This window comes from Lepisma saccharinum, chromosome 5 (genome assembly GCF_977018435.1).
Source record: "Lepisma saccharinum chromosome 5, izLepSacc3.1, whole genome shotgun sequence".
NCBI lineage: Eukaryota > Metazoa > Arthropoda > Insecta > Zygentoma > Lepismatidae > Lepisma > Lepisma saccharinum.
The window spans coordinates 38740918-38762577 of NC_139233.1; the positions used below are offsets into that span (position 1 = coordinate 38740918).

General features: G+C 38.0%; 1 protein-coding gene across 4 annotated transcripts in view; it reads left to right on the forward strand.

Annotated features, from left to right (window-relative positions):
• Positions 1–3836: 3836 nt before the first annotated feature.
• LOC145987773 (uncharacterized) overlaps positions 3837–21660 on the forward strand; it is a 376171-nt gene continuing 358347 nt past the window's right edge. For 2 of the 4 annotated variants that reach the window (XM_083122457.1, XM_083122458.1), the window contains exon 1: positions 3837–4582. In XM_083122457.1, coding sequence (XP_082978583.1) covers positions 4574–4582 — 9 coding nt within the window. In that variant the 5' untranslated portion in view covers positions 3837–4573. The remainder of the gene's footprint in view (positions 4583–21660) is intronic. The other 2 variants (XM_083122455.1, XM_083122456.1) reach the window with 2 other exon arrangements.

Genomic DNA, 21660 nt, shown 5'->3' on the forward strand with positions numbered 1-21660 from the left:
TGGTCTTACTATACATGTGTTATACATCAAAATAAAGGCAATTTCTTTGCCTAAACGATAGAAAAGAAACAATTAGAATCTGTGTATTCTTGCGTGTGCTAGAGATGTTCAACATAGTCCTTGTTTTTCATATAATGAAAGAGTCCGTACTTCTAATACTAAACAGTGGCGGCGATTGGGTTCCAAAACTAGGGGGGCAAGGTGCAAAAGCTAGGGGGAGCAAGAACAATTTACTTTTCTTTGGTACATAAGGTATAGCATATAACGGGGACAAAGTGGCAAAAAGTGGGGGGCAACTGTCCTCCCTCGCCCCCTAATCGCCGCTACTAACCCTTAGTATGAAACACAGGCGATGTGCAAAAACTATTTTATTGGCTTCAAAAGTTAGTATTTACTTCCAAAATACATGAAAAGCATGGCAGGAATGCAAAATTACATTTTTATAAGTCTTGTGTACATTCAAAACAACACTTTGGCTGGTGTTCACCACATATGGCTTTAGAGCAATGGCAGCAGAAGAATCTGGTCATCCTCCTCTTGCTTGAGGATATCAGAATGCACACATTTTCCTTCTTTGTTGTTGATGTTGAGCATCTATATTAGTTTTCTTTTTTTTGCATTTCAACATTCAGGATGATAGCAAAATCTTACGAAGTTGTTGAAGTTTTGGTGTATGTAGACACTAACGTTTCGTCCGCCAGACGACTGAAAATTAAAAACCGTTAAAAACACACTGAAGGAACGGTTATAAAAAGACACCACCGATACTTCTCTGTGTATCTCTCCCTTCCAAATTAAGGTAGACGGGACGGGGAGAGGAAGATTTTAGTGAAAGGGGGTGAAACAAGAAAACCGCCCAACATATCTAGGGTTACCCTGCTGACATGAACCGTATTGATTACAAACCACAGTATAACACTTATCACCAATTTGCAAATTACACCTCAGCGATAATTTTGGTATTTCTACTTTCGCTAACTGAACACTCGAAAAAAAAAGTTTCCGCTCTGACCTACGTCATCAATTAATTCCAACAGCTTCCTGTACATAGCTGACCGGAAAGTTACGGTTGCGCGAATTTGGGATCACTCTGTATAGTGGGATCAATGAGTATTACCGTGCAAATTGTCCATGACTACTTTCATTAATTCTTCTATCACATCCTATGTGCTTTTAAGCGATGGATTTTTATGTATGCTGGTGCAGAAGTTGTCAACAGCTTGTTTTGAGTTATCTTTTAATTCTTGAAGCTCTTATTGGGTCAAATAAAGTGCACAAACATGATGATGGACAATTTGCACTGTAATATTCATGGACCTCACTGTACATTACCTTGAAATAAAATTTTGCCGAAACTGTCCATTTCGCATTCGACTCCCCATACAACATTTCGTCGGTTTTCTACGACTCCTTCCTTACTCAAGCAGCCTAAGCCCAGACTGTGGAGTGGTGAGCTAATATTTACTTCCTTGAGTTTCTGACAAGATAAACATAAATCACGTGTTCCTGAAAGAGTGACGTAATGCTTGTTTCTCGCGATTGGTAGAAGGAGATTGGTGGGATTAGCCTTTGAAATCTTCCCAGATATGTTTAATCAACGTGATAATATTCATCCCCGTAGGCAGGAATGTGGTCGCCCACCCTTAAGCCGGCTTCCAGTGGCGACGATTGAGTTAGAGAACCGTGGGAGGTGGGGGGGGGGCAAGGTTCCAAAACTGGTGGGGGGCCAAAGACAGTATATTTCCCTTTGTAGATAAGGCTTAGCATAGTGCGGGGACAAATGTGGCGAAAAGTGGGGGGCAACTGCCCCCTTCGCCGCCACTGCCGGCTTCAACCATAGATCGAACCCAGGACCCCTTGATTAAAGACGACAGTATTAACTCTACGCCAGCTGGATGACCCGTATTAATTGGTACAACAGAAGGTTTGTTTCAAGTCCACTTTATGCTAAGATACGAGGGCCACTATTTATATTTTGAGCCTTGGCAACACTGATTGAAGTTAGGCGCGATTTGACGTTTGCACGGAATCGTCTGGCATTATTGACCATAACGTACTTCAAATGTTTTGTCAATAGCTTGATTTGTGTTGTTTATGTTGCCTTGGAGATTGCGCGACAACAATAAAATGGAATTAACTCGTGAACATTTTCTTGCGATGATTTTTTACGATTTTCGACGTGGATTATCAAGACAAGAGTGCATCGATCAACTTACTTCCACATTTGGCGATGAAGCCCCATCCTTTGCCACTGTGAAACGCTGGTATAACGAATTTAATCGTGGCCGCCATTCGCTCACCGACGAGATTCGCGAAGGTCGTCCAAAATCAGTTGTTGTTCAAGAAAACATTCATGCTGTGCAAAATCTAATACTGCAAGATCGTCATGTGACATACTGTGAGATTGAGGCAACCATAGGCATTAGTTCCACCAGCATATATAAAATATTACATGATCATTTAGCTGTGAGAAAGGTATGTTCTCGTTGGATCCCACACAATTTGACAAAAACTCAAAAAGACGCTCGCGTCAATTGGTGCAAACAAATGCTCAATAAATACAATCGTGGTGCTTCAAAAGACGTATATAAGATTGTAACAGGTGACAAATCATGGATATATGCATATGAGCCTGAACGTAAACAGCAGTTGACTGTGTGGGTGTTTCAAGATGAACCCAATCCAACAAAAGTTGTTCGCGCTCGAAGCACATCGAAACAAATGGTCATCTGTTTTTTCGGGAAAACTGGTTATGTGGCAACTGTGCCTTTAGAGGAACGTAGAACGGTCAACTCTGAATGGTACACAACAATTTGTTTGCCAAAGGTCTTCTGTCAAATACGGAAAACAAACAAACGCCGTCGGATCATTCTTCATCAAGGCAATGCCAGCTGTCACACATCTCGTCTAACAGCCGACTTTATGAACAGTCAAAAAATCGAATTGATGGGTCATCCACCGTACAGTCCTGATTTGGCACCCAATGACTTCTTCTTGTTCTCGAATGTCAAGAAAAAATTGCGTGGACAACGATTTTCGTCGGCGGAAGACGCCGTTGATGCGTTCAAAAACCATATTATGGAGGTGTCTCAAGAAGATTGGAAAAACTGCTTTGACAAATGGTTCGAACGAATGCAAAAGTGTATTGACCATAAAGGGGAATACTTCGAAAAACAATAAAGCAGTTTTCAATGCCAAATTCCTGTTTTTTCATTGTTAGGCTCAAAATATAAATAGTGACCCTCGTATGACTAATCGGGACTGGGTCTATACTTTAAAGTGAGATCCGAACTACAAGTATGTGCTTCTACCTTGGATTGAACCAAAGACACCTTGATTACAAGGCAACAGTGTGACACATTTACGTTATCATTCATCCTCATCGTCGCGTTTAAATGCAGGAAACTTATAGAGAAAAAAATACAAATTGTTCTAAAAGAAGATTCTCTACAATGTAGACACACATTGCAGACAAATTATCCATTACCATAGAACTGTACGGGTCACGGACTGGGCACTACCATTGGTGGAATTTCATTCTGTAAGATAAAAATATAATGAAAAAATAATCCACCAAGTTCCTTTCTTTAGTGTGACATGCAAACTCGCTAATGACCGTTCCCTTCTTTCCTTGCATCAGGATTATTAGTAAACCTTAATGTGCAAAATTCGTTAACATTTATATTTAATTTATCGACAATTAGTATCCTCGACTCTTTTGACTCATGCTCTAGTTTCGGTCCTGAACATAGGGCGCAGCAGGTGCAATTTGTTCTGCCTGCTAGGGGGAGAAAAATATTCATGTAGCTTCTGTTCGCTAACAACGCATGGTGAAACACTCCACGTCGAGGGGATTCGTGCTTGCCGAAGTGAAGAGGCAAAGCGAGTGATGAGATAGGATGGATGTTGTTATCGCTTGTTGACGTCATGGACAACGAGTGTGCTGCACAGGTGTAGTGAGTTGGGCAGGTGGTTTGAAGGCAGGCTTCTTGCCTGAAAAAACGTTCTGCAGTAACCAGCTGAGCGAATATCCTTCAGCGTGTGCGATATGCTTTGCGTGTGAGTTGTGTGCTAGTGCAGTGGTTACGAAAACCCCTTCTCGACCCTCAATCAGATGCATACAGAGGTCCCCCCAAACTTGCAGGAAGCTGGCAAAATGTATTGATCGACGGTCAATCCCCCTCCCCTTCCTCCACCACGGACGGCGCGCGTGTGCAGTGATGTAGTCGGCGCCGCAACAGACGCCTGCTTTGGGAAAAGCCCTCTAGTCGAATCTGATATAGGCGTTTTTCTTGTCTTTCTTTTCCCCCCCTTCCAGTCGAAAACATCAGTTTTGGGTCCTTGGTAGCTGTGCCCGATATAACATCGAATTGACAGCGGTCGGACAGGCCTGTGTCATCATTAAGTGTGGATTCGCAATTGTGGAGCTAGTTAACGTGAAGGGAAACTCGTGTTTGGTGCTAAAAAGTAAGAGCAAATCGAGTATCGTTATGGCTGTTTCTAGTGTGGATTCCAGCTGAGTCTTCGTACTGAATAGGAGCTTGCGTCAAGACCATCAGCAAAAACTTAAAACATGGCTAGGGTAAGTACAAATTACTATTTGATAACAAAACCCTTCGAGTACAATTTTACCTCAAGCGTAGTCGTCATTATTTAACTTTATAGCCATATTGGTTGCTGGTGAAAGCGTGGTGCTTCATTAACTTACCTTTTGTTAATTCCAATTAACTTAATGAATACATTATTCAATATGGCTGTAGCGACGACTGTTTACTTTATACTTTTAGCATTACAATAAAATGCTTAACATATTGATTGATAACATTAGTCGTCAAATGCATCCGGTGCTGGATAACATTAAAAGAAAGCGTGGATTATATTCTGGAGCGGAATTAACTTATTTGTACTGTAACACTACTACTAAAATAGGGCATTTACTATTTAATTGAAATGGCGTGTTACATTTAGCGAGTTATTATTTGCGTTACATTAGCGAGTTATTATGACAGTGAATCTAACGTTGACGATGTGTATAGTGGTTGCACAACGTGTTGCGATTCAAGCGAATCCATGTTCGAATCCAAATTAAGACATGAATAAGTTGTTCATTCTTGTCGTTGTAATTATCCCAAATAATAGAAAACCGACGTTCAAATTGAAAGAACGCAACACGTTATTAATTGTTGGAATAACCAGCAAACGTTAAAGATACCATACTTCACTAGTATGGGCTGGCTCGCGACTTTCTTTCCGAATTATTAAGAATTATTGTTCAAGCCTGTTCGCAGCCAGTATAATAAAAATATAACTAAAGATAAGTGCGACTTCGCTGCCAAATATTTGTTATCGTTTTTCAGCTAGATATCTTACGATATTGGTTTTGTAATAGAAATTTGTATGAGAAATTGTACAACTAACCTCCTTGCATACACACACACACACACAGTTTCAATTACGAAGACCTCGATTTTATCATTTGAGATAATGAACACATGTTCGGTACATCTAGTGTAACCTCCCGATAAGTTTGTGTTCAGTAAGACAAGAAACTTTGCATGTAGTTGTATCCTCTCAGTGGTCAGGGCATACCTTAGGCAGTTTTTTTTTCAGAATAGTTTCCGAAAAACAATGAAATTGTGTAACAATGTAGGCGATTGCCTCACACTGATAAGATAGGCTTTACGTAACAGATAAAAAATTTAAGTTTGTTTGGAATTTAAATAGTAGATAATCCACTCTAATCCAGTGGCGTACAATGAACATGTTTTTTCTTCGCAGTCTGCTCGAAAGGGGGGGGGGGGCGCAGTTAAGAAAATCTTCATTAAGCATCCCCCAACTGATTTGCATAGACATCCCCCAACCTATCCCCAAACTCGATCAGCCTCCCCCCAGCGAGGAATTTCACTCCCCCAGTGAATTTTTTGTTTTTTGGTTATTTTACGCAGTTTTGCTACATTTATTCAGATTAATAGCGTCGACGAAAATGATTGAATTTCAATTTACGAAACAACAAGCTCGAAGAAACACACCTGTAGCTTTTACAGACTGTGAGATTCGAACTATGTATTTTGCGGGCGCTACATTAATGTATATTTAATTAAGTATAATATTTATATTTATCATTTGCTGAAATCCACCCAATGGTTTACTTATGTCTAATGATGAGGTTCCACATGTTATGGATCTCTACGTTTGTCCATTGATCGTCAGCTTCCCCCCCATTTTTTTTTCACTTTTCAGCGGGCTTATGGAATGATGGGATTGGCTTTGGATGACAGTTGATGTAACAACCACGGCAGTTTTGCACCTAAAATAAAGTACGCCTTAGCTAATGTAATACCCCTCATCATCACATAACTTTATTGGACTTAGGGCTTTACATTTGGCTGTATGCCCAACATACACGTATAATACATAATATTAATTACTGTATGAGAATAAACAAAATAGGTGGAACAATAGAATACTTACAGTGCGATGAGATGCCATTTCAGTTATTCTTATTGCACGAATGAAGGCAACTGTGCTCTTATAAAAATAACGTAATCAGCGTTCATAGATTTTCCAGTCTTGTTAAATTTGTTATTCTATGGATTTTTTCACATGCATTATTCAGAATTAACTTGTAGCAGTAATGTGCGTTGTTTAAAATTTTGCTGACTGAAATCGTTGACAGATCTGTTGCTCACCGAACAGTCTAAAGGAGAATTAACACAGGTGCGCAACAATTAGATGTTCAAATGCTAACAATGGCTCTTGTATTTTTTGACCCATTTCTTATAGGCTGCGTTAATAATGCGCATAACACTCCTTGCAGGAATCCATTGTTATTTGTGTGCCCCTAACCGACATGCTCATGGGGACAATCATCGGGGAGGCGCTATGGTCACTTAAAATATCCAATGAAAGTCATACATTGGCTTTGGGAAGCTGGGTGTAGAAATATCAGCTATTTTCTATAGTAAGCAAACACTCAAGCGGCGTATTTGTGATTTCATTTTAGGGGAGGCCAAGCTTTTTTTTTTAAATTGTTCAAATTTGGATTCCGGCCCACACCTTTAACCATTGCATTTCATTTATGTATCAGGACATCCCATAGCCTAATATATGGGGTAGTCCTATACAAATTAAGAGCTTTAAAGTGAAGAAATTATATATAATGTATGTTCAAATTCGAACACATTTCTGGGTTGATAGATCGTAAATACGAACATCACTATAATGGTTTCAGCAAATCCATTCCAATGATAAAAAAAAACAATCCATAAAAAATAATGATATATCTATTTTAATCTTGCGTATATCGGACTATATAACTGCACCTATTTTCTTGAACAAGCATGCTGTTTCCTAGAATGGGGAGATTTTGTAGCAAATTGTCTTCCTGTCTTCTTGTTTACCAGTGACCTTCCCTATAGCTACCAGGGTAGGTGGTAGAAGGATGAAACTCATTGTAAAACTGGGGGTACACGTGTTTCAACCTCCTTAATCAGTGGCGTGTCCAAGGGAGAAACAACAGATGTCATACCCCTCTTGCTTTGGTCCAACTTAGTTTTTAAATACACAGATACACGAAAAGATGGGGAAAACAGCACGGAAATTCTAAAAAAAAAAAAAGTCATAGTTTACAAATTCCTGGGCACGCCATTTCTCTTAATGTGCACTGCAAAACCAGCGTGTTTATCTTTTGCCATTTCATTTTTATGGGTGTTAATGAGAACGGGAAAGTTAGTATTCCTCATATCTTTTGGTCGTTACAGATACAGCTAACATTTTTTTTTACAGCCAGTGACGAAGCAGCATGCATGTTCAAACCCTCAAAACAAATTACCCATTTAGTTTCCAATTATGCAGATGCGACGAGTTATTTGTCACAGCGCGGAATCTAAACGCTTTCAAATAAGGCAGGACCATGTACTTCCGCATGTAGCGAATTTTCACTTCTTGAGATTTAATTTAATTCGCGATTCCAATCTTCTAATTGTCGAACAAAGTGAAAAGGTTGTTACGTTTATTATCAAGTCACGGATTATTTATTCTTCCTGCATAGTTTTTAATTAAAGGATACCCAACAATTGCTATTTTAAATAGTCCAAGTATAAAATATCCTCCCGTTGGAGGAACACCAGTAAAAACACAGCTTTTACTGGTGTTTCGTTACAAAAAATAAAGTACGATACCATAACGCTAGTTTCGTACTCGCATTGAGTAGCGTGCATGGGCAGCGTTTCATGAGCATACAATAGAGCTTCCCAGTATTGAGTTTCTACGACCATCTACAAATCAAGTGGCTGCCTACTTTATACGTCTGAATAAGTCGCATAGTAAATTTTGATTTAGGTAAAATTTTGACATTTCATACCATTCCATTATAGTTTATCAGTCTCTCTGACAGTAAGTCCAGTCTCGCCTCAGCTTCTTAGAGACCTTATTTTGAGCACACTAAAAAGAACCTTGGTTTCATAATTGTAAAGGATCAAGAAATGCAATAGTTGTAAAAATAGACTAAGAAGCTGTCATGCAAGAACACAGCCTATAGTTTCTTTAAAATACACATTTTAAAATCTCCAAATTGTGACTGGTAATTTAAGGGGTGATGCTCATCATATTATATTGGAATGTTTTATTCACGCAGACAAACGAAAGGCTTTATACAAACATTATCAAAAGTTAATGTGCCTTTTCCCATAAATTTGACTTCATTGTGTTATGGGATATATTATACTTGCTTTTTTGAGATAAGATGATATGAAATTGTATTTTTTTTTAAAAAAAATAATGAATTAGTGAATGTAAGTTATATAAAACCAAGGTATTTGAGAGTGTATATGAGCTTTATGTGTAAAATTGTGATGATTGTTCACACTGGGTGGTTTTGTAACTATCAAGAAATTTCAGTCTGTCCTTCCTGGTTTGGGGCAGAGGCCAGTAAAAGGAACGTAATCGATTTGAGTATGTTAGAATCGATAAAACTGTGTTCGACCAACCTACGCATAACGCGCGTTCACGATTTGACGAGCAACCAGTTGCGTTGCGATATTCGTTCGATGAGATTCATTCCAGTGGTCAGCACAATGCCATTCAATGTAGAACCTGCCAGCGAGCCTTTCCTGCAGAGCTGCCGAGTGACCAATATTTGCCATTGGGACTTGCTCCATGCTTTTGATTTCACAGAAATAAAATATTCTAGTTATGAGTTCCTATTTACTAGTCTCGTTTCGTCAATGTACACTCCTGTTCAGATAAAGTAGTACATTCTTCAAATGTTAAACCCTATAAAGTGTGTCACTTTATGTGAACGGGCTTGTACCGTCGCTATTTAAATAAGAGTTCAGGCTATCGAAGCACAATATACCAACACTGGTCGCCCAAGTACTTTTTATCGATATGTCTCAACTTTGACGAACTATTTCCAATTACGGTATATAGTAAATAATCATAACCATAATAAAATGATGTTCCGTGTGTCCGAAATTCTAGTAATGTATTTCCTAGTACTAACCTGTTGACCTGTTAGGTTTTGTTTAAATGTGCTAAAGTTATGGACAGACGCGTTTATCGGAAAATATACGGCAGTTGGGGGAGAGGGAAAAGTTCAGACATGCATCATCAGTTCACACTTTCGCGATTAATCCAATGACATAAGTTAACGCATAGAAGTAGAAAATTGATTTCAGAATGCTAGCTCATAAGTCTAAAGACATTCAAAATGGTAATTACAAAGTAACACTTTATGCCCGTGTACAGTGGGATTCATGAGTATTACCGTGTAAATTGTCCATTACCATGTTCGTGCACTTTATTTTATCAAGTAAGATCTTCAAGAATTAAGATAACTCAAAACAAGCTGACAACTTTTGCACCAGCATACATAAAAATCCATCGCATAAAAGCACATAGGATGTAAGAGGAAAATTAATGAAAATAGTAATGGACAATTTGCACGGTAATACTCATGGATCCCACTGTATTACCTAATGCAATATCAAGTAACATTATATTGAAAGTATGTCACAATTTTTAACTGCTGTATTCTCGTACACCCAACGGCAAAAGAAATAGTAGGCGAATTGTCCATCACCATTTTCACTGTCAGTTTTCCACAACGTAATGATTATGGATTGAAATAAAAACGTCAATAAACAGAGGACAATAAGTGCCCCGAAATAGTAATGGACAATTAGTCCTACTGTTATCTTTACCGTTGGCTGTAGAAGTATGTCTGGTATGGATTTTCTCGCTTACATTTCACACACAAAATGTTTCGTTTTTTTCTGATAATTAGAGTTCGGTTTTTGTAAAATAAAAATGTGAAATCGATATAATATTAAACTCAGTTTCATATATTGAGGAAAGTCGGTTACATGCCAGTTGTTTCAGAATCGTCTTGGCGGAAGAACATTTTCCCAGCTGAAAACTAGAACTTGTTTGATTTGAGAGATGTAACGTTGTTGTCTAAAGCTATTACTCTGTTTGGATTTGTGCATGTAGGACGCTGCAGTTACTCGAGCGAAGCGGTATAGCGTCGGGTCATGTTTTCCGGAACTGTGTAAAGGAAAGATTCGCAACTATAAAAACAGGAAGTTCTGTCATGGCAAACTAATTGCTCCTGCCCATTGACCACACGAAGTCAGCGCCGCAGTGGGAGAGTATGCAACTAGGTTAAGAAGATAGGCAGAAGCGTTATCGATAAGCGACAAAGCGTGTATTTGCAATTTTTTGTGTGCTAATCAAACGTCATTTTCCCAGAGGTTTTAGGGAGTTTAAATGTTGCAATTCTTTGAACATTGGAAAATATAGCCAAAACCTGAAAATTTTAGCGAAAATACATTTTCAAATTCCTCGTTACAGTAAAATGTTTGTTGTCATTGACTATAATCATAATTATGTTCCAAATTGTATTCTCTGTGAGTTGGAACGGAAAATTTCTCATACATTTCATACCTGTACGAAATACCAGAAAAATCCTTTCGTCTTTTTGGCGTACTTTTGTCTAGTAGTAAATAGTTGAAACTAACGCTCTTCTGTAAGTTAATTAGTTGCGTATAATTACGTTCTTTATTGCCTTCATTTTTTTCACTTGCTTGTTTTAATGAAGCATTAATGTTGGATCAGTATCTTTTATCGGTGGTTATAAATTGTTTGTTCTTTCACTCGGGAGTTTTTCCTGCGAAGATCAAGCTCAGCAGACAGTTCCCTGATAATGCAGAACATACCTATCTATACTTCCGTTATCTAAGTCGTATGGCAAAAAACATTTGCTTATCAAGAAAGGGAGAAAAACTATTCTCTATGCGATGTAGTGAAGCAACTTAAATTGGTGAGGTAACTATATTTAGAGTGATTGAAAAGTTCACTTTTGGAACTTGAAGAATCTGATACGGAATGAACACTGCTGAGTATTGTTGCTGTGTCTCATTCCCTTTGACAAATATTCGGTTTGTTTCAATTTATTTTTGTCTTCTAACTACACAAATCATAAGAAAATACAAAGCTCATTTGACCTCTTACTTTGTGAAGGGAACTGAGAACGAGCTCGTATTCGGAAGATTGAGGGTTCAAATTTCCCCTTCTGCTTATATACTTTTTTTAAATTTGAATTCCAACTACATTGACCTAAGTTGGATCAATTGGGTGACGTTAATTTTTCCGTTTTTTGAGAAGTAAACTTCATAATAATAGTCTACAAATAAACTATTCATATAGACACTAATTATTTACCACAGACTTCAGTTGTTTATGTATCGAATTTCAATATTCGGATCCTTATAACACCGAAGTCGAAATGTCGTCAACAGCAGAAAACACAACGTATATGCGAGGTCTGTCCAAAAAGAAGCCTAACATTTTCAAAAAATATTTCACTTACTTGTCGTACAGATTAATCAGATTTATCCCTTCCAAAGTAGTCCCCTCCACTGTTACTACACCATCCTCAGCATTTCTTCCACTGTTGGAAAGCGTTCTGGTAAGCTGTTTTGTGGAATATCCTTTAGGTCCCGTAGCAAATCTTATGGCATCAGGAAACTGCGTCCTTTCAGGATGGACTTGGAAAGCCCTAGTTGGCGCTGGACTGGCTACCCATTTGCTAGTTTTCGCCTCGCACAATGCGTGTTACCGTACTTGTCGATAGCCTTTTGTTCCCATAAGACATTGCCAGTAAAGATGGACGAGCAATTTGAAGAATGTTGTAGGAGAATTACTGCTTTGTGCTTTTATTGAAAATTAAAAAAGAAAAATATGGACTAGATTGGCTTGAAAAAATAAAAACAAAATCAAACATTTAATTTAATACACTTGTAAGCAATAATAAGGATTTTCATTTTTCGGCTAATCATATTTGTCACGTACACATCGCATCGCTTTGCATAAATATCTAAATATTAATGACAGGCGAAGCGTCCGGTCATCGGGAGATGAGGCGATGACCAAGCAAGATAATAAAAATATTGCATTTTAAATATTTTAGAGAAGAAGTAAAAAAAAGTCAGAATACTTGCATATTTGTGCGAAATAAACCAAGCGACAGCATGAAACAGCTCGAAATAAGCAAGAGATTCGCTAATCTTAGCGCATCGAAATGTGGGCCCAGTACTATCCCTCGCGCCGAACCCTCCCGACAAATTTCATATTGAAGGCAATGGCGTTAGAATCCTCAGCTCATCAGAAATGGTGCGAATCCCTCTGGTCTCTGCCGGTGCCGAGAACAGCCGAACGTTTCCGAACAGACAGACCTGGGTCATAACATGCCCTTTTAAGCCGCCATCCCCGTGTTTACAGCCACGGCAGGGTTTCTCTGGAGCCATCAAGATCATTCCGCGTGTCCATTGGCGTACTCAAGGAGGTGTTGGTGAGGGTCATAATCCCTGCTTAGGCTCAATATTCTTAAAAGAAGACAGGCAGGAAAGGATGGCAAAATGAGGAATGACTACTAAAAAATACATGTAACCCTCTCCCTTCGAAAATCCTGGACACGCCACTGCGAATGTCTGCTATTTCCACTTGTTAAGAGGAAAAGCACATATTGAACGCTATGAAATTTGCTTTTCTTTATCAAAACAACCAACTGGAGGTGGACCATAAAGGTTATTCTTACCTTTAAACGCGACAATTGAGGTGTTTGCATTTCAGTTTCCATCATATTTAATAATTCTCGTCGTATGGGATAGAATTATGTCTTTTGTAGTCGTAAGGTCTGTGGTATGAGCTTTGAATTGGCAGTGACCTTGGCGTTTATCGCAGAGAAATATTGTGCCCCCCTTCCCTTCGTTAAAAGATCGACCCTGACGTTTGGCAAATCTTGCGATGACTACGTAAAAATGTCACACTTTTCCATTGATTAATGAACTGAACACGAATGCACTGCACGTCATCTCTTTCCTTTTTTTATCGAGAGACTAAAAAAAAAACGGCCAACACTCGGAAACCACAGGCAAGAACTCCCTTTTGCAAACTCACAGATTATCTTCACGTGGCCAAACTCTGATTGGCTGTTCCACAGAATCCAGTCGAGGAAAGACAGTAGCAATTAGAACATGTCCTATTCCTCCAAACCAGTCAAGTAGCCAGCCAGGCAGCCATCACATCCGGGCAAGTAGCTATAGTTCAGCGCCAGCTAAATGGATATCCAGCTCCGTGTGATTCGGCCTTTAAAAAATTCGCAAACACAAAATCCTCATTCATCCTCATATACATAGCCTTGGTGCTATAGTTATTGTACAGTCTTGGACAGTTCTGCGTTGTAACGACCCTATTGAAGAAACACTCAAGCAAGCCAACCATGTCTGACCACCAAGCGCCTTGCGACTAGACAACCCAAACAACATTGTAATTCTGCGGCTTGTATACCAGTCACGGGTATACGTTTCTGTAAATTGAGTAGTGATGCTAAAGAGAAATACGAGATGAAGATTGTCGGAAGTAATGTCTCGTGTTCTCGACATGGAATAATACTCGGTCCACGTTATGTTCCATTAATTAATGTTGTTTGGGAACGAACCTGACGGACTGGGTTTATATTTTCACTCCTTGCATTACAGTAAATTCTATATTTTACAATTATATTCATGCTTTGAACGAAAATAATACCTAGAGTAACATCAAACACACGTGCACACCACTCTTCTCACACACATGCACGTGAAAACAAACACACAAAGCTAAGTTTTAACTTCCAAGTGAATATCCAAATAACAGTAAACGGAGAAGCACGATGTGCGAAACATGGGATATTTCACAGAAAGAATGTGTCTATTTGAGACATACGTTGTTTCTATTAATAGACAATGAAACAATTATCAGAGAAATTAGATGCATTTGCTTTTTCAGGTGTTGAGGAAGGAAACAGACTGACTGGAAAAAAGAAAACGTAGTGTTATTGATAGTGTGTTGGTTAGCGTGCAGAGCTTTCATCAACGAGGCCTGGGTTCGATCCCCACGATGGGCAAAACATTTTATTATTTTCTATCAGAGAACAAGTATATTATATTGTTTTCTAGGCATTTTGACTAAAGGATACAAATCAAATTTAATATTTTAATCTGTCTTTTACATTCTTCTGATAGGTTCTCTATCACAAGGGATATAGAGATTCTCTATCTTGGCGAAGGATATCTTCTCAATGGTTCCGTAGCTACGATTCTCCAGTCCCTTGCATCCACTTGTCTTATTTATCTACATTCTTCATATCTACTCACGAAACACCATGAATGTAACGAAAACACACAGATATAGTTAGAACAAGAAACACACCTCGCATCGAAGGTTCCAAGCTCGAGTTCTGGATTTTTTGCGAGGGTGATTACTCCTGTGTGTCTATTTATCATCTTCGTCTAAAAAAACATTCCTCACTATTCTCGTGATTAATTAACCTAGGGAGAGACCAAAACTACTCAAATAAAAAAAATACACTGACTGGAAGCTAGGCAGTGCAGTGTTATTGTTAGTGTTGGTTAGCGTACCGGGCTCTCACCAGAGGGATCTATGTTCGATCCCAACCAAGGACAATTTTTTTCCATCAACGAAGAAATGCGTAATATTGATTTCCAGGCATTTTGACGAAAAGACACACATGAAATTTGATCTATTAATGTATCAATTTGTTCTAATAAATCCTCTGTCACAAGAGGTCATAGAGACAAATATATGTAATATTTTCTCAAAAAATTCCACAGCTACGATTTTTTACTGCCCTTCACCTGTTGGCTTTATTTACATCGTTTGTTCAAACTAACTCACGATATATCTTACAAAAATACACACAACAATGGGAACATTATGCCTCTGATAGTGAGAACCATAGAACCCCGAAAATTACCAATATAAACAAAATACTCCAGAATAGAAAATATTTCAAAGTAGCACGTTTTACAGTAATATCCGAATTATTATCAAAATAGTTTTATTCAGTCCACTACTTGACTACACACGTCACCGTGTCTCTTTTCGAGTGTTGGTTATCATGTCAGGCTACCATCCGGACAACCTGTGTTCGATTCCAAGAATAAGCATGAATTTGTTTCCTAATTATCTCGCTTGTAATACTTTTAAAAGTGTGTATTTTAGTTGTTTTTTTAACTTTTAATTTATGTTGCACTTCGCATGTTGGCTATCTAAAACCTGTAAAGATGAAAATTTGCAAACATGTGCATCGTCCCGATGAAGTGAATGAAAAGTTGCAGTGTATTCATGTAAGTGCTGGAACAAGATAATGATTTATTAGCGCAAAGGATGCAAACACAATTGAGATTCTCTCCTGGATGTGGGTGGTAACATCAAAGCGAAAACGTCATCTCTAGTGACGATACTTCACTTAGCACTGACAGTAGCTTTCTTCTTTCAACTTATCATTTTCCACTTCACAACGAAACCTTTAGGGGTTGTGAGGAGTGGTCGTGCCTGCTACGGCATCGAACTTCCATGCTCACGATCGCAGGTTCGAGTCCAACTCTGCGCGAGTGCTCTTTTTCTTTCTTAGAAAATCACGTGGGAACTATTAACGATTTCTGCTTTTTTAATATTTTTTTTATTTAACCAAATGATGCGCACCTCTACCCGCATACATTCCGTGGTAAGCGCGTATTGCCCTAGCTGCTAATGTGGTACGCTAGGATGTCAGTTTTACATCGTGTTTTGTTATATTTTCCCCTTTTTTGGTTTATTTCTTTTGCATAGAAGATTCAAGACAGATTTAGATACTGGTTTGTATAGTTTGTTTAATGTCGCATTTTTACAACTTTTAGCTAATCACGACGAGGAACCATTAACTTCTTGCAATGTGTTATACATATAAGTTGCTTTCATTCGATTTTGTGGATACATCTGGGTAGTGGTAAAAGTAGCCGTGAGGGTTAGCGCACCTGCATAGGGTGTCAATGGTCGTACGTTCGAATCTGGTTCACAATGTGCGTACTTTTTTACTTATTGAATTTTAATTTATGAACCACAGAAAATAATTCATTGGTGAATTCGGAAGCCACGTGATGAGAAGGGCAATGACACGAATGCAGCAAAGGAAAGTGAATCGCAATCAGTTCGTGATACACAGCAATGGCTAACATATCGTTGGTGACTCGGGGAAGAATAATTGGGCAATGGGAAGCAGGCCGAAGCAAAAAGAGTATCTCGGAAGAAATGGGGATATCTTTAAACACTGTGTGTAAGTGGGTACGGAGATATGAAGAAGAAGGAGAAGGTGGATTGAAAACCAAACAGAGGCGTTTCAGACAAAAGTCAACCACTCAACAGGAAATAGATGCAATTGTTGAGGAAAGTAGGCGAGATCCTTTTAAGCCCGCAACAGCTATTTTGCGGTCTTTGCAACTGGATTGCTCGGAACGGACTGTCCGACGAAGACTAAGGGAGAACGGGCTTCGGAAACGCATTGCTGCAAGGAAGGTAAGTAATCTTGCACGTAGCGAAGGGGAGCTCAAGCCCCCTCTTAATATCTTATAAAATATCTACTTTAAATAGTGTATAGTGGTAATTAATTTTACTTCATTTGCAGGATTAAACATCTTGTTTGAATAGAAATTATGTTTCAAGTCCATTATATGCACAGATAAGCTAATCGGGACTCGATCTGCAGTTTAAAGTGGGATCCGAACCACTGTGCAATGTTCCTCCACCAGGTAACGAACTCGCAACCCCTTGATTAAACATATTGTAGTATAATAAGTTATAATGCACGGAGAAAATCAGCTACAGTGGTTCTACCCCACTTTCTCGCCTTCAGTTGGCGGCTGGTGATAAGGGATGATCCCTCTCCCGAAATAAAATTCTGGCATAAGCAATGTATAGGTGTCATTGACTGAACGCCATAATTTTAGGTTATGCAAGTACGCTATAACTAAATCGTAAATAAAAATGGACTGAATATTTCGGCATGTTTCACGAATGAGATTTTCAAAGTAATATTATTTCGCAACATCAGGTCAATAATCCAGTATCAGGGAAAAAAATAGAAATCATAACAATATATTTTTTTAAAAAAAGTTAATAAAAATCAGATGCTAGTAACAGTTTAGATTTTCCGTAGCAATGAACAATTATATTTTTGTTACAATCTCATGAAGAAAAAAAAACATAAAACCAAAGCGAAAATACTCCCAAACACTCTGGAAGATCAACCTAGCTGCTATATATTTTTAGGACATACATCAAGGTGTATTGAATTTTAATATTCTAATTTGGTGGGGGGCGTGCAAACAGATTACTTAGTGCAGCATTATGTCTCCTTCTCTACTCACGTCTTGTTTAATCTCTCCCATGTCTACATTTGTTTATTAACATTTTATTCTAAAGACTTTGAATGTAAGCTAAGCTACATATATATAGTATAACGGATTACGTTTTACACCCATACAAACAAAGTTACTAATTTGTATGTTTTACCTTTAAATGATCAGATCGTAAAGGATAAAATGTTATGCATAGAATTTGAATTTCCTCTTTGTTACAAATATTTAAGTTTACGAAAGTTTTTTTGCAACTGTTTACATTTTGCGGATAAATGTGCACCATTCGTGAGCAAAATTCTTGCAGATTCACGTTTTGTTCCCTTATAATTCTCTGTGCCAATATTTGCCGTATCATTCTACAAATACAAGGTATTACCATTCAGTAGACCTGCCAATAATAAGCTCTAGGAAGTCTTGAAGTGTGACATACTAAAGTGGAAAAATAAATTTAAAAAAAAACAACATAAAAATCGTCACACTAGTTGTGTACTTTCAAGGTTTAGGTAACTATTGAAGCACTCTGATTGGTCTTTAATCGGTACGATAGATGGAAGATAGAGAGTTATTTTAGTCTAATAAATTCCGAGGGGAGATACATTTTCATGAAACATGTTTCACCACAGGACATTACAATAAATGTAATTTAGTTTTGATTCGCTTGATATACCAACGTCAGCAAATGAGAAAGAGACGTCATGTGTAGGATATCTGGTGTTTCGTAGAGAAATAAGAATTTCTAACTACCATTGTGGTTCATTTCATTTTAGATGTGAAATTGAATTCTCAAAGTACAGTATAAGAAGTATTTGTGAAATTTAGTTTTAGTGCTGTAGTTAGTCTCCAGTGTTTCATGACATCTCTCTCTAACCTCCTGGTATTTTGCCGTTCCTTCTTTTCAGATAATCATACAGTTATTAGACAAACGAAAATCGTAGGTATCTATTACATAACCAGGTGTAAACATATTAATTCCCAGTATATTTCACTAATAGAATATTTTTTTTTATTTGTTATCTTTTACTCGTTGCCAATTCCAAAGACCTCCATTTTGAAATGGTCTACTGTATCTGCTAGAAACTCTGTAATCAACATATGAAAATAATATTAATCTTCTCTACGTGTAGTAAATCTCTCACTAACTTCCGCAAATTAGAAATTATTCTTGGAGTATATTATTTTTTGAATGCAATGCTTGATATTACGTATCTCCCTTCAGTTTCGTTCTAAATCTTTGTCTGCTTCTGTAGAGATTGCTATGTTATTTACACAAAAGAGCAATACGTAAATAGTACTGAACAACAATTGAACTATAAACCACCCTCTACATATATTACACTACAATTAATATTAATGTGCAAGAGCTGGATATTACCCCTTAAATTGAATGAATGCTCTGTCATATCTAATTAGAATACACTCAAGAGTATATAATCCTGAATTCCCCAATTAATACTAAAAATGCTTATATTCTCATTTTCCAGTCATCAAAATCCGATACAGAATATTTCATTGAAGCGAATTTCAGACCCAAAATATCCTAACATCACTTTTCTTAATTAAAGCTGTTACGCTTTGCTCATTTTCGGGCTGCTACTACTACGTTTAGTAATACATGTTATTATTACTGTTATTTTTGAGTTCATCATTATTGGAGTTGTGTTGAATATTTATTACATGGAGTGGAAAGAGAAGGAAATTTTGTCTTTAAAATGGGGCAAGTTCCATTCGAATTATATCGTTGTCTCGTGACATGTAGCTATTTACAATTTGTCGAGTTAATTTCAATATGCATGTCTTCCTGGCTCACCAGCCATCCACCGGATCCCGTACCTGCATTCCACCTAGTTGCCCGCTTCCGTGGAGGCTACTGGGAGCACAGCAGCTTCACGTGACCACAGCGGCGGCGCCGCCAATTGCTTGCGGTTCCGAGATCTGATGCCGAATGGGACAACGGTTTTATTATTCTCAGAGATTACACAGTTTGCATTTAATATAAATTTCATATATATATTATTTAATACTTTAGACACAAACAATAAATTAGAATTTTGCCATGATAGATCGAAAAACAATGCTTGACAATAATACACTTTTCTTTTTACCACATTAGAGAAATACTCCAAGACTTAGTGTTCAGAAGAGACATGGAAGACTATTTCATGGGGATTGTTGTAAAGTTATATGTTGTAATAATAATATGGTTCGACAAAGCTTGGTTTGAAGACAAATATTCCAAATTCTGAGAAGACACGGTGCACCCGTATTTTAGTCTCATAACATAACACTGCCGCGTAATGAGATTGGTGGGTATGATATTAAAAGTACTGTTCCTTTTGCTTACAGGTCAATCTCACACAAAGACACAGAGAGGCTCGTCTTCAGTTTGCTAGAGAATATATTAATAAACCTCTAGAATTCTGGGAAAAGGTAATATGGACAGATGAGAAAGTTTTCCGTTCCGATTCATCTGGACAGTTAACACTCTGGCGGCCAGACAATACAAGATACGAGGCCGAACACGTAGTGCCCACCTACAGACAGGGAAGGATATCACTGTGTTGCTGGGGATGGATTCTGCCTCTGGTGTTGGAGAACTTGTCGATGTATGTTCTACCATGAACACAGATTAATACACCAGTTTACTAGAGGACTCTATGATGCCTAGTGTTCGAGCACTCTTTCCAGCAGAGGAAATGCCAACTATAACCTTCATGCAAGATAACAGTAGCGTGCATACATCACGAGGCACGATAAATTGGTTCCAGGAACATCCTGAAATTGAACTTTTGAAATGGCCAGCCAAGTCACCGGATCTTAATCCCATCGAGAACATATGGGGAATAATCAGCAGGGATTGGGATCCAAGGCAATACCATTCTTTGGAAAATTTGAAACAACACGTGCACGATGTTTGGGACAGTATGCGTCGGCGTCCTCAACTATGTTCGAGGATGGTGTCTAACATGCCACAACGTCTGCAGGAAGTAATCGAAAATGAAGGATGGTGGACCCATTATTAAACACTTCCTCAGGTTATTTTCTTTCCATTTAGGTGTTTATATTTTAATTATTTTGCTCTGAATTTCCTTTTTGGGCGCGTGCAATTGGAATTACAATTGTGTGATAAGTTGCCAACTTTAAAAATAGCAACAGTACTGGCTTGTAAATTCTGCTCTCAAGAATTGGATTAGTGTAGTATATTCTGAGTTTTGCACATGGATTCTGTCGCAAGGGGATATGCATTTATGTTGACATACATTTGTTTTGTGTTATAATATCTGTGACAATTGAATTATGTCAAAGGGATTGCCAGAAAATAGTTTTACGGACACAATATATATCATGTTTTCATCCAGGATTGGCTGATTTATTTAAGTTATTAATATCGCGGATAATACCGTATATCTATATGAGAGTTGCTTCACAAAAGAAAGTGATGTCATCAAGATATGTATTTTCAGTTAAAACGCCGACCTCTCTTAACAATTAGGGTCCTTTATTTCAAGTTACCCAAATATCGGTAAGATTGTTCTTTTTCTCCTTAATAACAAAATAACCAAAATAAACAATGATCCAAGAATTGGATGGCAATAGATAGTTTACAATTCAAGAAGAAGGTTATGTTTTATCTAGTGTTGAAATTTTAAAAAAATAGAGGAAACGCCCATGGATCACATGTAACAGAATCAAATGAAAATCAAATTCTTTTTAATGGTCACTATTTTAAAACTTTTCTTTATTCTCGAACAAGAAGGAAAAAGCAACAATATTATCGTTTATTTACATAGTGACCAGAGGCCTGCACAAGACCTGGAGCAGACCCGTTCGCGAGACATCGCTCCTAAAATACCATGCAACCTGCGCAACACCCTCGCTTGAGCAGCTTGTATGCCCACCTGCACAGATCGTTCCTGGCAGGCAT